Raw genomic sequence first — 18,014 nt, 5'->3', positions numbered from 1 at the left:
TTTCTAAATATAAGCAAATACTGAGCATAAAACATTAAAAAATAACACCTAACAACTTATATGGTTAAAAAACAAATCATCAGGTTGCATGGTAGTTTAAAAGAAAATGGCCCCCAGAGGGAGTGTCACTATTAAGAGTGTGGCCTTGTTAGAAGAAGTGTTGCCGTGGGGATGGGCTTTGAGGTGTCTTTTGTTCAAGCTTCCCTCAGTGTGACTCTCAGTTGACCTCCTGTTCTCTGCAAGCTAAGATGTAGCCAGCACCTGTCTCCCTGCATGCCCCATGGTCCCTGCCATAATGACCATGGACTAAACCTCTGAAACTGTAAGCAAGACACCCCAGTTAAACGTTTTCTTTATAAGAGTTGCTGTGGTCAAGTTGTCTTGACAGCATTAAAAACCTTACCTAAGACCGAAGTTGGTACCAGGGACTGGGGTATTTTTGTGATAGGCCTGACCATGTTTTTGTTTGGAAGAATTTGGACTTTGGTCCTTTGGCTTATAAAAGTGATTGGATGCTTTAAGCACTGCTTAATGGGCCATACTAGTAGGAACATGGAAGACAGAGGTGCTAAGAGTTTTCTGAACTGCCAGGGGTTCACGCAAGAGGTTTCAGAGGAAAAGAATTTTAGTATGCTGCCTAGAGATCATTCTTGTGATCTTTTCGTGAAGAAAGTGGCTGCTTTTTGCCCTTGTCAAAAAAAAAAAAAAAATCTGCCTGAGGCTAAAGTGAAGAATTTTGGATTAATTCGGTTGGCAGAAGAAATCTCAAAATAGCCTAGTTTAGATTCTGTGGTGTGGTTTTTAGTAGTAACTCTAATGAAGATTTATAATGAAAAGTAGCAAGCTGAGTTGGGTAAATAACAAAATGTAAATTTTGAGGAGAAAAAGAGTACCAGGAAGTGAAATAGAGCTAAATTCTGTGTTCAAGGAGATAAACAGTTTGAGAAGTGGAACAAAGGGAATGTTAACCTCAGGGCAAGATCCCACCCAGCTAACTTTCCAACTTGTGAAAAGGAACTAAAGGAAAGTTTGGAGCCAATGTGGTAGTGCACACCTTTAATCCCAGCACTGGGAAGGCAGAGGCTAGCAGATCTCTGAGCTTGATGCCAGCCTGGTCTACAGAGCAAGTTTCAGGACAGCCAAGTTTGGACAGTGAAGGCCAGAAAGCTGGTGAAGATGTAATTGAATGAGGGGGCCATGTTCAGTCCCAGTAAGCAGCAGAATTTGGCAGCTTTGGCCACATGGTTCTAGCTTTAGAGTTAAGGATAGAATTTGCCTCTGCATCTAAAGAAAGCCTCTGAGGTGTCCCTGAATGGAGGCCTAGTAGAGGCCATTGCCTAAAGCTGTGAAGTTAAAGCCTGGATTGCCTTGGAGAACCCAAGATGTTAGAGATGCCAGAGTCATGGAATACCTGTGGAGAAGAGCTGTTAACAGGGAGTGGAATCAGTCCAAGAGAAAGAAGTATGCTGCATTCAACAAAGCTGAATGGATTTGGAGATCTGAAGAGCCTTTTGACATTAGACATGGAGCTGCAGAGTTTTGAATTTGCCCAGCTGGTTTTTGGTCTTGCTTTTGTTCAGTATTTCCTTTGTATCCCTGCAGTTTGGAACGGTAATGTATATCTTGTGCCACTCTATGTTGGAAGTGTGTAATCTGCTTTTTGATTTTGATTTTTACAGGGCGATTACAGTTAAGAGACTACCATGTATCTCAGAAGAGACTTTGGACTTTGAAACAAGTTTGAGTCTGTTATAGACTATGGGGACTTATGAAGTTGGACTGAATGCATTTTTTTTTCATTATGCTATGGCTATAAGCCTATGGAAGCCAGGGAGCAGAACATGGCGGTTTGAAAGAAAATGGCCCCCAAAGAGAGTGGCACTATTAGGAGGTGTGGCCTTGTTGGAGGAAGTATGTCACTGTGGGGGCAGGCTTTGAGGTCTCTTTTGCTCAAGCTCCCTCAGTGTGACTGTCAGTAGACTTCCTGTTCCCAGAAAGGCAAAATGTAGCCAGCACCATGTCTCCCTGCATACCGCCATGCTCCCTGTCATGGTGATAATGAACTAAAACTCTAAAACTGTAACTGAGCCATCTCAATTAAATGTTTATAAGACTTGCTGTGGTCATGGTGTCTCTTCACAGCAATAAAAACCCTAAATAAGACAAGTTGAAAACCAGATGTGTTGCCAGAAAGTGGTGGTGAACACCTTTAATCCCAGCACTTGGGAGGCAGACTCAGGCAGATCTCTGAATTCAAGACCAGGCTTGTCTACAGAGCAAGTTATATGAATAGCCAGGGCAATACAAACAGACCCCATCATGAAAAATTAAAAAAAAAAAAAGAAAGAAAGAAGAAAAAAGACAGACAGTCAGAAAGAAAGAAAACCAGATGATGTAAAATCACAAGCAAGGAAGGCCGTGAAGAGAGAATTTAGCTGGTTTTGTATGCAGCTTTAAAGGTTTGGTCACGTACCTGGTAAATATTCCAATACAACTGTTGTAAAATACAAACTGTTAGGAGAAAAATATATGGTAGAGACGATAAGCTCAGTGAACTAAAGGAAGAAGGTGTTCCAAGTGTGACACGGGAAAGAAAGCAGAGAATCAAACAGTAAAAACTAATTTACTTTCATCAGCATGCAGGTTAATGGTAAAGGGACTGAACTGACTAAAATATTAATCCTACCAAAAATTAAATCAGAACTTATTTTACTATCATCTAACACTAAAATTCAAGAATATAGAAAAGCCAAAAGTATGAACAAATGCATATGAGACAAATACAAAAAGAAACTGACAACAATAATTGTCTAAATAAGATGACAAGGGTCACTAAATAATAAAGTTCACAGGAAGACTGAAGAATTTAAAGCTTGACTGTACTTAATAAAACAGCTTCAAAATTATACAAAGCAAAATGGACAGAAATAGAAAGAAGCACAGTAGCAATAGCAGGTCTTCACACAGTCATAACCCCACAGATCTACCAGGCAAACATCGATAAGGGTGGGAAGATATGAACCACGTAGATTCTGCCTGCACTAACTGCATCAAGGTTTAAAAAAAGTAACAGGGAACATTTACAACTTTTGAATCATTTTTAGAATTTTGATATTTGACACATACTTAGTCATAAAGAAAATTCCCACAATTTACAAAGAATTGGTATCTCACAGATCACATAATAAAATGAGGCTTAGATCAAGTTTTAAGAATTTTAATGATTAAAATTTCTTGAAAGGAATCTTAATATTTCCTATATAGAAGCTTTATAATATGTTATAAAAGCAACATTTACAAGGGTACATAGTCTTAAACTCCTCATTAAGGTAGAATATATGATCCTATGAATTAGGAAGATTGGGGAAAAAATCCTGAAAATCAAGGAAGGAAAGAAATTAAGGGAAAGAAAAAAATCCAAGGGCAAGGAAGTCAACTCTTAGGGTGGTGAGGAGATAACCTTGTTTGCCAAAACCAACAACTGTACGAACTGTAGATGGCAAAGAGTGACCCATGCGAACTTGAAAATGAAAACCAACCAACCAACAGCACATTGAACAGTATGCCCAGGGATTTCTAGATGGAATGTGTATTGGGACAAATGAATGATGTCACCTCATCAAAGACGATGGGAGATAAACTGCTGCCCCACTGAATACTGGAGAGCTCTTCATTAGAATCACAGGGCTAACAGACTAAAGAGACTGTACACGGTACTGGACTCTAGTTGGCAAATTCAGAGTGGGCTGCTACCTACGTTGGGGTTGTACTCTTTCAGAAATGGACAGTGGGTGGTGATAGTAAGTTGCTTTAGTGAGGAAGACAGAGGTGGCAGATAAGGGTGAAGGAAAAGCTAAAATCAATGTTGTTGTCATGGGTTAGCAATGTAGATCTTGTTTCTGTCTGTGGCTCACCTAATGTACCTCATGTATACTAAAACACACCCTTTCTTGCCTCTCTTCCTCTATAATTTATCACCAAAAGCCTCTTTATCTGCTGCTTTGGGAAAGTCTCAAAGTTGCCTAAGATGAACAGAAAACAGAATGCTGATCATGGGTCTTCAGTAACTGTTCCCCATGATGCAGCCTGTCTCCCTATTTACTTGATGGTAGCATTCTTCCCTCCAGCTTTGGCCTGTGCTTGTGTTAATCTTACATTATGTCTACAATCAGTCCAAGCAACATGGTGCAAAGGGGCTACAAAATTTCAGAAAACAATTCCCACTTGAAGCCTGTTTATTGACTACTCCACCCATCATGGTGTTCAACATTCACTAGGACACTCAGTGCTTCTAAAACCAGTCCTGCAGAAGCTCATGTGGGTTGAGCCTCCCTGATGAAAAAAATCCAAAATCCAAAACTTTTCCATTATCATCACTCAGCCACAGTTGGGGGGTCCAACCAGTAAAATTTATACAGGCATTTCAAAATTTAAAAGCATCTGGAAGCAGAAACACTTGTTGTTCCAGTTGTTTTGTGTAAGGGGTAGTAAACTTACACAGTGTATATAAAAAGGTCATGACATGATTCTTCAACAGTATCTGACTATGAACAAATTGTTCACATACTTTTATTTGATTTATTTGGGAACCAAAGCAAGTAGGTAGCATTAATGTTCTTAGTCACAGGTAAATGAACAGGTAAAGAGGTGTGGCTCAGAAAGATTAGGACTAGTTGTTCAAAGTCAAACAGCTGGTAAGAAGAAGAGCCAGGAATAACAACACAAATGTTTGTTTCCCATGTCAGTGCTAATAAACATATTAAGTCTCCCTTCTGCCCCAGCGTTCTCTATTTTTCTGTTGTGTTAAGAGTACACATTTACCCTGTATCATGTTGAACTAGGTTGGACAGGTAAAGATAACACCGAAAATGTGTTATCAAAACAGATTTAGGGAGGTTCTATATTTTCTCAAAAATTTTAAAACATCACATGATCCGTATTTGAAAGGCATTCATTCATATAACCCTTCAGTCTTGTGCATTCAACACACTGGCTGAAATCAGATGAGCGGTATTTCAGGGGCAACCCTATTGATGGTACTTTATTTGACTCCTACTCCCTGGTAAGGAGCCTCTACACTTAAAGTTTGGTGATATTTATATCTAAATTTTTTTGGACAGGGTCTCATGTAGCCTTGGCTGGCATCAAACTAGCCATGTAATACAAGATGGTCTTGATTCCTGATCCTCCTATCTCCTCCTCTAACACGATAAGATTACAGTACTAAATATCATTTCTTTAAGCCATACACCTAAGCCTAGATTCAGAGGTAGTAGTGAAAATTCATATGATCCTCCTTGATTCATTATCTATGATATTACTGAAAACATGTATTCCTGTCTTTAAAATCAGAGTGGAGAGGTGAAGGCATAATCTCTGAAGTGACAAACAAGGCGGATGTTCGCATCCATGAAGATGGAAGTATCAAAATACGATGACCTGACAGATGCCCAGTAAGGTTTTCTACCACCCTGTGTTGCGATCAGGAAGCCACAGGAGAAAAGGTGATTTTTATACATCCTACAGCCACACTGTACATATTCACCTCCTGCTTGAAAGCCACCACAGCAGAGCCCTCCTTTGGTAGTCATGTAGCAGATCCCAGGTGGCTTTACTAAAGGGAGAAGAATGGGTGACTGTATCGTAGGTCTCACATGAAACTGGGACATAAAAGCCATTTTATGTTGCAGCTTTCATTTCTCCACTCCTGGCGTGACTTACAAAATCAGGCCTTACAAACACACACAGATCAGCCTCGAACTTTGCCCTTAGGAGACATTGTTCCTCACATCTCTTTTCACCTTGCTGTCAGCCCTCAGTGGAACTGCCATTGTGAGAGGCTGTATTATTCACGGGTGTGTGTGGTTATCTTCCCGCAGGAGTGGGTCTGTTTCTGTCCTTGACTCATTTTTTCTTTCTCCTTTTCTTCTTTCTGTCTTCCTCCGTATTGGTACCAGCCGGGCCTTTTCTGTTTGTATCTATTCTTTTATTTCAGAGAGCTATTCAGAGAAGATGCAGTACACAGAATGCACACACCCAACAAGCTCAGCACTGCTTGATGGGATGTGCTCCCTGAAAAAAGATGCTGCTTGCTGTCCTTCGCTTCAGCGAGTAACAAAAGGCGGGCCTTCTTCCTTTTGAATTTTTTTGTCAGAGGTGGTTTTCAGGCAATGAACAAAATGTTTCTCTGTGTGTCTTGACAGGTGTAAAAATGATCAGAAAAAAAATGATGATGGCAGACTGCAGAAAAGTAGGGACTGGACCCTGACATAATTCTTTACAAAAAGTCTGTGTAGACACACATCAGGCATGGCAGACATGCATCATAGGGGCACAATCTCAAGAAGGAAGTGATTAAACAAGAATGTTCTATTAGCAAAGATATTAGCAGTATAAACACACACACCCTGAAATATTTCTGCTTAGCAGGAGGTAGGATGGCTGGATTATAGGCTTTCTGCATTTTCTCCTTTCTCACAGCTTACACCTTCCTGGGCTGGGGTGTCAAGGATGCACGCTTGGATAATAGCAGTTGATTCTGATAGAGTCCCTATATTTATCCAGTGCCTTGACATTGTGGTCCTCTGCCTTTCATACCCAAGAACTCCAAAGTTCTAGAAGGTTAAGCAGTTTTCCAACGTAGTTTAGTCTGTGAATTTCAGAGCCAGGATTCCAGCAGACATGTTTGGGCCCTTTTATTCTTTGATCATGGGAGTAGGGTATTCCTGGATGGCACCTATTGGACTATAATCATCACAGGAAATGCCACAACTCTTACTGTGTTTTCAATAACATCTACCCTAAGCTGAAGTTTGAATTGCCCTCACATTCCACTTCTTACTTTCTCTTTTTTAAGTTGCATCCACCCAACTTAAATGCTGAATCAGAGACCAACTCACTGTGTATATTTGAACTTTTTATGAAGTGGATTTAATGGGAAAATGTATAAAATATTCAGGGACATATAAACATACTTTATTACAAGTTACATGACCCTAGAAGCCCACACCCACTATAGGATGTGTGTTATTGTTCTTTTACATCTCTCTCTCTCCTCTCCTGACACCCTTGCTTAAATATATACTAAATCTGTTTCTTAATAAACGCCAACTTTGCTTCATAAAAATTACATTATCTTTATGAAGAAAACAATAGTTTTATAGAATAAAGGTAACTATAGCAACCTAGGATTCAAATCATGTCTCCTCTCCAGGCAGTGGCAAGCATTCCTGGGTGCTTCAGGAGCTTTGCATTAAAATATGTCTCAAACACGCAAATTTGGGGGGCTCATGAGTTGAATTTCCCAGTAAGTGTTTGCAGTTCAAGTCTGCCTTTCAGCGTCAATAACTAAAGCAATCCGATTATATAACTGTCATTGGGTTTGTTTCCTGGAAGTCCTTCCTGCTCTCTATGCGTCTGTGAATGCTGCGCCACACTGGGATGTTTCTCATTCAAAGCCCAGGACTCAGGGGGCATTGCAACAGCTGGGAGATAAATGACTTCGGTAAGAGAGCTCTAGACACTTGCTGTCAAAGAAGTCATCAGCATCCCTGCACCAGCTCTCTCACCTCACATACACTCAACAGAGAGTTCAGTTTGGGGAAAGGGAACAACCTAAAACAACAGCAAAAAGAAACTACACTTGGCAACTTGGTTTTCCTACTTCTCAAGCAAGCATGGGTTCCATAAGGGAAAACATGGAAACATCCCAAGACTAAGACCAACTGTATTTTATTATGGACTGAGGAATGGTAGCAGCAGGGATTTCCACAAAGTTCCATTGTATCTTACATGAATTTTAGGATATCTGACTGTGAAAGACCAGAAAAAAAGTGAAATATCCCATGAAAATTAACAGGTTATATGGGATGAGACTGTATGTAAGTGAAATCTGTAAGACAGAATCTGGCAATCATGGGAAAAGATTGATAGCATGGCTCAGAATCTGTTTTTAACTTAATAATAGAATGGGGTTTACTAAGAGCTTTGAAACCATATATATAGTTAAAAGTTATTTTTTAATTTTGAAGGTGACTGATAGATCACTTATGGGAGATGTACCCATAAAGGCTAAGAGAAAAAAAAGGCCAGAATTATGACAGATAATTGCAAATTAAAGATGAAGAAACTTGTGTACTAATATGTGGACAAAATATTGACAGTGACAACAAATTGGGTCTAAGGGAGAAAATAAAAGTGCTAAGTTAGATGTAAAGAGTCTATTAATGGAAGTGATACTGAGACAAACAATGAACTCCCTCATGCAGGGAATATTTATTAAAACATTTCTTTTTTATCAGAAGTATTACTAGCTACTGATAGGAACTACAAGAGTTTGTCCAAAAACTGGGTTGGTGAAATCCTAGATTTAATTTTAGATATGGAAGGATGACTGTATTACTAGAACATTCCAGATGCTAAATGTCTGTAGAGATCTGTAGCCTTGCACAATAACTGGGTGGGAATTACCCATAGAGAGAGGTCAGTCACAATGGAAGCTGTGGAAGTGGGATAGAAAAAAAAAGTTCTTCAAAAGAAGAGACCAGGTTTGGGAACTGAGGTGAGAGACATGGTGCACCACACTTAGGAATCTGGGAGACCAGGAAGTATTTGAAATAAACAAATGAAGGCATGAATGAATGAATGAATGAATGCCTGAAAGCAAGCATGATTGGAGAACAAAGGGAGGTGAGGCCAGAGAAGAAGAGACAAACAAGGACAATGATGAGGGAGGTTTGATGAAATCCTAGATTTAAGTTTCCACATGGATGGAAGGTGTTAGAAGAACATTCCAGATGTCAACTGTTACTAGCCAAGAACTTCATGTCTGACATAATGACACTACTCCAGACAATAGAAGTCAGTTTTTAAAAGTGTTAACCAAACAGTCTTGAAGTGCTCTGCATTTACTACTATGCTTCATTTCTAACTATAATTTATGGCTTTGCTTTTCCAAAGTGGGCACTCTAGAAAACATGATGAAATTCACCTAAGTCACTCGGCTATTAATTATTTACTTGAACAAGGATGCTCTGACTTCTGAGTTCCTTGATCATTATGTCATGCTGTCAACCTGAAACTTAGCCAGGTTTTTGGGAAGAAAGAAAAGAAAACTGAAGAGGCAAGAGATAGAAAATAGTTAAACAAGTCAAAGGATTGGACTGTACAGACCTCTGTTATAGGAAGAGCCTTAACCAAGGTAGTCTGTAGACAATTTTAGGAGGACAGTGTCATAAGTGAATTTTTAAGCCAAGAGGTACAGAACTGTGGAGGGCTACCTTAGGTGAGTCTTTTTTTTTTTTTTTTTCTTCTGTCTTAGTAAAACAAGAGGTGAGTTCATTGGCTCAGAATCCTAATGCAAGAAACTTGCTCCAGAAATGTAAGTTAGAGAAGGGGTTTGGAGGAGTCTCAGCATGAGTATGGCATCTGATCTTGCTTTAACAGTGAAAGTTTATTCCATAAAGGCTAAGAAAAGATCCTTGCCCTGCATCATCCTTCAGGAAATCCTCCCCAGGCATGCATATGCACTACAATAGGAACCATCTGGACACTTAAGAGATGCAGAACCAGGTGGCCCTGGAGAAGAAAAGGCAACTTGCACTCTCATGGATATGTTCTCTGTCTCTCTCTCTTTCAAGTGGTTCTGCCAGCAAAAAGAAACATAAAGTGCAGCTCACCTAAATCAACAGCAGATTGATGTACATTTTTCCTTTGTGTGAATTGTTTTCCCCCTACTGAGAAGTACCTGCTATTTACAATCTGTTACTAGGTGATACTGGCAAAGCACATTCTCCCCATCTTCCAGGCAACCCTATACATTTCACTGAGTATTTGCAAGTTAAAATACCTGTTGCCGTGCACATGAGAGGCACAGAATGCAAAGCTGTAATGGAGCAGGGTGGGGTCAATGACAGCACCGTTTTCTGAATGTTCCATCAGTTCTGTAAGGTAGCAGAGATGCCTGTGGCAGCCTCTCACACCATAGCGGGCACAGTATTCATCTAACACAAAGACTTGGCCAGGGCTAAACCACCCCTGCAAGAGAAAAAGAAAAAGACACATATTTCTTCTAAGATTTGCTTTTCTGCATGCATATTTAGGCATTGTAAGCAGCAGCAGTAGAGTATCTCTTGGCATTTGCTTTGCTAGTTGAAGTTTTAAATGCTGTTGTAAGATGGAATGTCATCAGTTTTGGAAGTGACTGACGGCACTGGCAATCTAATACCTCTGTGACAATGTGTGGCACCTTGCCCTTCTCTAGTGCTATTCAAAACTAGTCAAATTCTATTCACAGGATTTATTTACATTTGTCAGTCACAAAGAGTGATTCTCCATAAACTCTGATTTCTTTATGAGTCAGTTAAAATGAGAATAATAAAGTAGATGCTACCACTGAAACCGACCATTCACTGAAAGCATTTTATAATGTAAACTAGAAAAAAAAAATCAGTAAGTCCACGGGTGGCGGTAGCACACATTTGTGTGCTTATGCTTGGAATATTTTTTCTCAGACTGCCCTTCTGTGATTCTAAGAGTGAAGATTTTCCAGGAGTGGTTTCTTGTTCTTCTGAAGTAAGATGCTGGCTCTGGGAGTGGGGCAGTAAGCAAGCAGCCAGTTTGGTTAATGCTGGCGGGTAGGGTTGGGTAGAGCAGCTTCATAGACTACCATGACAAACTCATGTACATGGATTAGATTAAAATGATAAAGAGAAGAAAGGGGCTTTTTAGAGGAAACCGAGTAACTCTTAAGGAAGAGGGCGACGGGGGTACTACAGGAAAATGTGTTAACAAAGGGAAGGGAAGGGATGTCACCCCAACCCTCCATTGAGACAGGGAAAGCACTCAATTGTCCAAGACCACAGAGAAAATCATGTAGGGAGTCTTGATTGACAACCAGGACCATTCTTTCTCCCAAGCACTGCTCATAATCTCATCATATTCCCCTCTCACTGTATACAAGACATAGTGGCATTTTTCTCAGATGTTTTCTTTTCTTTTCCCTCCATCCTTCCCTCTTCCCTACCTTCCTTTTTATTTTAAGACCAAGACTCACTATTTAGCCCTGTCTGGCCTGAAACTCTCTGTAGAGACAAGGATGGCCTTGAACTCACAGAGACCTGACAAATCTGCCTGCCTCTGGTTTCAAGTGTGGGAATTAAAGGTGTTTGCCACCAAACCCAGCTTGAGTCTCAGACTCATAAACAACTGATGAATTGTCAGTGTAAGCAGAGCAGTTGATTCATTTCTTCATGTCCACTGGATATCTCCAAAGACTTGAGAACACAACTGTCTGAAATCTGACTTTGAAGAGAATATAATTTATTCTATGAAGTTATTAGGCTTAGTATCAGTGAGAATCAAGTAGTGAGAGGAAATGCCATTTCCAGTAATAAATAGTTGTTAGGTATAACTTTAAACCCCACACTCTGTAGTGTCTGGGAAAATATAAGTGAAAATATCAAAATTTTGCTTTGCATTCAACACATACCAGGTAGCAGTTAGCTATTTAAATCATTTCTCTATCTCTATTCCTCTGTTTCTTTGCCCCTCTATGCCTCTGCCTCCCTCACATTCAAATTATCTTTGGAGGGCTAGATGAAATTAAAGTTGTCCTGTTTTATATATTCCATTGTATGGTTAATTTTTCTGTTTCTTCCCTGTCACTTACATAGTCCCAGGAATCAAAGAGACAGGTACAAAACAGCAGTATCTGATGAAAAGAACATAACTTTAAAATGTCTGTGCAGGGATTGGTGATTCCTGTGACGGAGGTTTTCCATCGTTATTTAAAGCATCCTCCTTTTCACTCAGCATCGTCTGGGGACAGTGATAAAGCAGTTCAGCATCTATTCCAGTCCACTTTCCCGACTATTGAGTGGCACAGCAGTGGTCTTCAAGTGTATAATTTTCAAATTGAGAAGCAATCGATTGGAATTCTTTATCCCTAACCCCAACTATAGTGATTAAATGAGTCAGGAATACAATGTTGTTTTACAGCAACTATTTCTCACTTTTGAAAATCTTTTATTCTAACCTATAGGTTAGAATAGACAGACAGATTTGTACCCACCAAACAGGAATAGGAATCATTCAGTCTGTGATCCAAAGTCTGTCTCTGGAGAATTCTGAAGAGGAAGGCATGGTCAAGCTTGCAAGGACTAGCAGAAATAAACTCATCCATCCCATGCTTCTGAAAACGGTCTGCATCTGTAAATTCAAAAGGTCACTTTCAGTACATTTATGTTACTGATTAATAATAAGAATATAGTTTACAAAGAACACAAAATTCAGGCCTCATGATAACAGAGGACCACCCTTTAATTCACTGTTTATGATGCAAAGAATACATCATATTAATATGAATTGCAAAGTCTGAAGCTCCAAAATGACAGGAAGAAAATCCACAAACAGTTTAGAATGAACACATCCAAAGAAAAACTTTCAGGTGCATGTATTTATTATGTATGTGAGTGTATGAACACCATGATGCACGTATGGATATCAGAGAACAACTTGCAGAAGTTGGTTCTTTTGATTCTGCTAGCATGTGGGTTTCAAGAGTCAAACTCAGGTCATCAGGCTTGGTTACAAATGACTTCGTCTGTTGAGCCGTCACACAGGCTCAAAATCCAACTTTTATTCAAAGTTGCTTCTAATATCTACTCAAAGAACAATCTTATTTTCCAGTTTTAAGGGAAGTTGGGCTGGACATGGTGGTGCACACCTTTAATCACAGTACTTGGGAGGCAGAGGCTGGTTTCTGTGAGTTTGAGGCCAGCCTGATCTACACAGAGGATACCAGGCCAGTCCTGGCTACATAGTAAGACCCTGTCCCAAAAGAGGGGAGTAGGGAAAGAAAAGTTGATGTATTTTACAAATATCCTTGCAAAAAGAAGTAACTAGAAAACAATCCAAGTCTCTTCATAAAGGAAACAGCTATGATGGCCAGAAGCCTGCTTTCCAAATGGCAAACTAGGGCAGAGATAAGCACACAGCTTCAGCTGGATCACTTCCAGTTTGCTTTATGTATGGAGCTTTTAATGGGACCAACTTCAATGAAGAAATGGCATTGAATGCTCTCAAGCTTCAAGTTTAAGAGACATGAAAAAGGGAGCATCGTGTCTGTGCAGATATGCAGACAATGCACCACATCCCAAATGGCACTTCAATCAAAGGTTCAAATTTATTGTTCTTTACAGATTGCATCTTTCAACGCCTGTGGACCCTGCGGGTTTATCAAAAGGCAAGCTTTTATGATTGCTTTCATTAATGGTATGTTTTGTCAGTCTTCAATATGATTTACTAAATATAGACAGAAAAAGCCCCACACTTTCCAAAGGAGTGCTGGGGTATTACTACATTAGCTTGGAGCAAGCAGTCAGTGACTAGAGTGGACTCTTCCACAACTGTAAACATGATGCCCATTGTTCCTCAAAATTCATACATAAATCCCTTTCTGGTCATCACAAGAAAAGAGTCCTAAAAGCAAGCTAAGTGTAGTTTCTAAAACCTATGTGGAACAATCCTAAAACTGCAAAGGAAAAGAGACAAAAGTTTATTGATTAAACCCAATTATAGAGTCAGGCTCATAATAAAACTCAATATTGATCTGTGGACATGATGCTAACATAATCAGTCACATTTAGATATTTAGCCCAGATCATATTGATCCATGTCAAGTTCAACTTTCAGCCATATTTGTGGATGGAAGAACTATATAATTCAAGCTGAAGGGTCTTGAGAATCACATTAAAAATAAAAGACACAAAGATGAATGTACACCTCAGGTCCACATAACATGAGAAACTGAATGCAGCAATAAAACAATGGAAGACAATGCATTGATGATGTAAGGTATGCAGTGGCCATTTTTGAATAAAATACCATTTGTGTTCTTTTACATTTAATGACTACCCAGATGATGAAATATATGACATGATAAGTAGTATTAAATTGATGAACACTAAACATTTTTCTTGGGTTGAGAAATAAGACAGTTCAACTTCTCTTTTATCCTGTCTAAAGTCTTACAAAAGTTGAATATATAGCAATATGAAACAGCATCAAGGGAGTAGGAGGCAGATCACCATGGAAGGCAAAACATATGCATTTTCCAGCTGAAGGAACTGATCTATTTTAGCATCTTCATTTCTCTAGGTTAAAAATTTGCTTAGTGTCACCTTTATGAGATGATTATTTTTATAAAATAACTGCTGATTTTTATTCATTATTTCTTTCAGCAGAGGTCATAAGCAGCAGTTAAAAATAACGACCATTAATGGTTTATCTGTGGAGAATAGCATATGCAAAAATTTCAGAGGAAAAAACTCTCATAATTCTTATTTTACTATAAAGGTTTAAAGATTCATTTTTAAAAGCAACAGGAAAATAGTCTTAACATACATAATTCTGAAAAACAAGTCTATACTAATTTCTACAATTAAATAACTTTTTGAACTGATAAAACAATATTTTATAAGATACAGTTACAAATAATTTTTACTAATGTGACAAAGCACACACACATGAAAAATTAGATTAATGATAGTATTATATGCTATCACATATATAACGACCACAAATATTAAGTCACAAATGAATATTCTCCTTCAAATTAGAAAATATAGGCAAACAAACTCACTAAAATTTTAAGGCAAAAAACAAAATGAGAGCTAGGGAGTGGTGGTGCTCGCTTTAATCCTGGCACTCCAGAGGCAAAGACAGGTGGATCTCTGAGTTCAAGGCCAGTCTGGTTTACAGAGTGAGTTCCGGGACAGCCAGAACTACACAGAGAAACTCTGTCTCAAAGGAAAAAAAAAAAAGAAAGAAAGAAAAAAAGAAAAACAAAAAACGAAAACAACAAAACAAAACCAGGGCTGATAAGATGCGTCAAGGCACCACTTGCTGACAAGCTTGGTGACCCGAGTTCCATACCCAGAACCTGCACAGTAGAGGGAGAGAACTGACTGCCTCAAGCTGTCTTCTGAATGCCATATATTTGCTATCGTGCATGCTTGCTACCCAACAAATAAAAATTAAACAATATAATAATAGTAATAATAATAACCATTATCATCACATCATCTAACAACCTGCAGCCCCTCAGGGCTACAGCTCTATCCCAGCATCTCCGCTCCTACTGTGTCAGATAAGCACAATGCAAAACTCTGTATGAAAAGATATGTCACCATCAGCTTCCATGAACGCAAGAAGAACTAAAAATCAACTCCAAGAAAATTTGGACCTCCCTGTGTAACAAATATTTTTATTTTTTAGCTTTTCTAAAATTCAAACTTTATTTTTTCTAAAACTAAAGCTGGTTTAGTTGTCTGGCCTTTATTTTAAACACAAAGAATGGCAATGGTGATGAGTGCTCACAGCACACTACGAAGTACAAGGGATGGTATCAGCTTAAAAGCAAGGGTGTAAGACAGAGATGTTGACCACTCATTACTTTCAACAGAAATTTCATTTTATATATTACAATACAATGTCACAGAATACACAAAGTGAGTTAAGTGAAGCAGATTGACAGGTCACGTGGCACAGTTAATGTCTGTGGTAAGAGCAGCTACAATCTACTTATTTAACAGAACGAGTTAATGAAAGGTTTTCATAAAACCTACACCCTACAAATCTGTTACTTTGTATCTTTTGTGTATCTCTACATTTCTTCACTCACATTTTTGTCTCATAAACTAAAATAAAAAGCTATAATATTGTCTGATTTCTCATTTTTAGAACATATTTTCATATAGTTTTCCTTTGGCATGACTCATCTATTATATTTTACTCTTAAAAGACACAGTTGAGGCATCTGAATCAGTTAGAAAATGTGTTTACAATCACCTGGTATAGCCAAAGTCTGTTGTTTAAAACTGGGTTTTATCAGATTACCTTCAATTAATATTTACTGCAAGAAAAAAATTACCCAAATTTTTTTCCAAATTTTTAAAAAATAAAAAAAATACCTGTAGTACTATTCAAATGTTCACTGCTATGATGCCAGCAAATTTCAGTTTAGTCTGTCTTCTGAAACAGTGTAAGAAAATTTATCAAAATAAGCCAGCAAGAAATGATCTTAAATGATGCACTGTGATAGTATCTTAAATTGTGATGATTAACCTATGGACTAACTAGAAATGTGGGACATGGTAATTGAGGGTGGAGTTTCTATGGCAACAGTTGGATATCCATGCTGTAATGTCTTTAGGTGGTATTGTTACCAAGAGTGCTAACAGTGGGTGGAATAAAATCCAAATTGAGCAATACTGCTGTTGTCTAGAAATTCAAGAAGTTAGTGAGGTTTCATTCAAGTGGAACCTGAAAATTTGAATGTTTCATTAGCATAATAGCTGTGTGGACTCAAGGGCAAAGAATAGGAGGTCAACAGTTTCAATTCATCCAGTTACTACTGACTTGAAAGTAACTAAGGCAGCAAACACAGAAGGACCACCACAGACCTGGCTGACCACTCTGCTGGGAGGGAGGACATTATATTGGGTGGGCACTGACCCCAACTAGCTTTGTGTGCCCGATGAGCCACATCTCCAGAAGGGCATCGAAGTCAGAGTTCAGAATGTGCAATGGAGAAATTACTTTCTGTTTGCACCGCGTAGTAATGACTTTGCTGCTTTTGCTGCTCTTAGGGCAAGACTCTATTACTCAAGACACACATGCTTTGGTTTCAGGACATACAGAAATCTAGCTGGAACCAAGATGGAAGTTTTCTTCCTATTAGCAAGCTCTTACAATGTCCAAAGGTGCTATGCAAGCTGCCTGGGGGTGAGGGCAGGGGCAGTATTTCCAGTAAGACTCTTACTCAGTTGTAGACCCTGTGTGCTCTAGTTCAGACTGGTCAGACAGAAAAATCCCCTTTGCTTCAATAGTGGCAAGCCAGTAATGGGAGTAACCAGTGCTTTTTGATTGGCTTGGAGGGAATTCACCTCTGATACTGCAAGCCTGGTCAAAACCCATGGCCTAGGAGGTCAGGGGCCATAGTGAAGAAGCTGTTTTTATTTTTGCTAAAATGGACACAGCATACTTCTCAATAACTATGTTCACATGCATGGATTTGTGCTGTCACTAGCTTTGGTCAAAGAAGTTCCCTTTTACAGTGGGCAACAGAGTAACTGCAGAGACTCCTAAGTGATAAAATGCAGAGCATAAGGGACTGCTAACTTTTTTGCCTTAACTAGAAAAACTATTTCACTCCCTCTAAAGTTCAGAGAATGCCATGGAAGTGGGACCAAAAAACATCTAAGAGTAAAGGAGAAGAGAATTAGGAGGAGCGTGAGATGGAATGCCATGGTCAGAGGCACACAGGGCCTCCTCTTCCTTAGTATAGACAGTTAATAGTTACAGGAGGAGGGAGATATATTCTCTTCAGTGTGTAATCACCAGTAAGGAGTTCATGTTTATAAACAACCCCTCACCCAGGATCCTGTAAAAAAAAACCCTAAAAACCTCAATGTATCACACACACACACACACACACACACACACACACACACACACACACACACACTTCAAAGCTAAAAAACCATGACTGTACAAAGGAGACTAGTTGGGAATAGGAAAGGCATCTGGAGAAGAGGGAAGGGAGCAAGAGAGGATAATGAAAGGTGAAACAGATAAAAACACATCATGTACATGTGTGAAAATGTCCCAATAAAACTCAATACTATGTATAATTAATATATATTAATTAAAAAGAAAAGTTATGCTAGTTCAAAAGTAAAAAAAAAAAAACAAAGTCCATATATGGGCAACAACTCACTTGAAAAAAATAGAAAAAAAATGATATGATAGCACTCTAAGTATGACATGTTTAGAAATTAGCCTAGCTGAGAGTAAAGGAGTGGTCTACAGACAAGAGGTCGATATTAAAAAGGACGTAGGAGTTTTGAGTGAATGAAGATATATTTTACAGGTGCAACTGAAACACTTTAGTGTTATTAGTCAGGTAAGAATTTGGATGCATTCTAGGTATTTTTCTCTATGAAAGTAAACAG

The 18,014-nt window shown here is 38.8% G+C and overlaps 1 protein-coding gene across 14 annotated transcripts in view; it reads right to left on the bottom strand.

The window, feature by feature from the left end:
* Positions 1 to 18,014, bottom strand: part of Cadps2 (calcium dependent secretion activator 2) — a 552,385-nt gene that overhangs the window by 146,838 nt on the left and 387,533 nt on the right. For all 14 annotated transcript variants that reach the window (XM_037203488.1, XM_037203487.1, XM_037203485.1 and 11 more), the window contains exons 12-13: positions 12,071 to 12,207; positions 9,848 to 10,035 (exon numbers count right to left, since the gene is read on the bottom strand). In XM_037203488.1, coding sequence (XP_037059383.1) covers positions 9,848 to 10,035; positions 12,071 to 12,207 — 325 coding nt within the window. The remainder of the gene's footprint in view (positions 1 to 9,847; positions 10,036 to 12,070; positions 12,208 to 18,014) is intronic.

The sequence above is a fragment of the Peromyscus leucopus genome, chromosome 3 (assembly GCF_004664715.2).
Source record: "Peromyscus leucopus breed LL Stock chromosome 3, UCI_PerLeu_2.1, whole genome shotgun sequence".
In the NCBI taxonomy this organism is placed as follows: Eukaryota; Metazoa; Chordata; class Mammalia; order Rodentia; family Cricetidae; genus Peromyscus; species Peromyscus leucopus.
The sequence above is the reverse complement of the archived record's forward strand: the minus strand, read 5'-3'. Positions and strand labels throughout refer to the sequence as shown.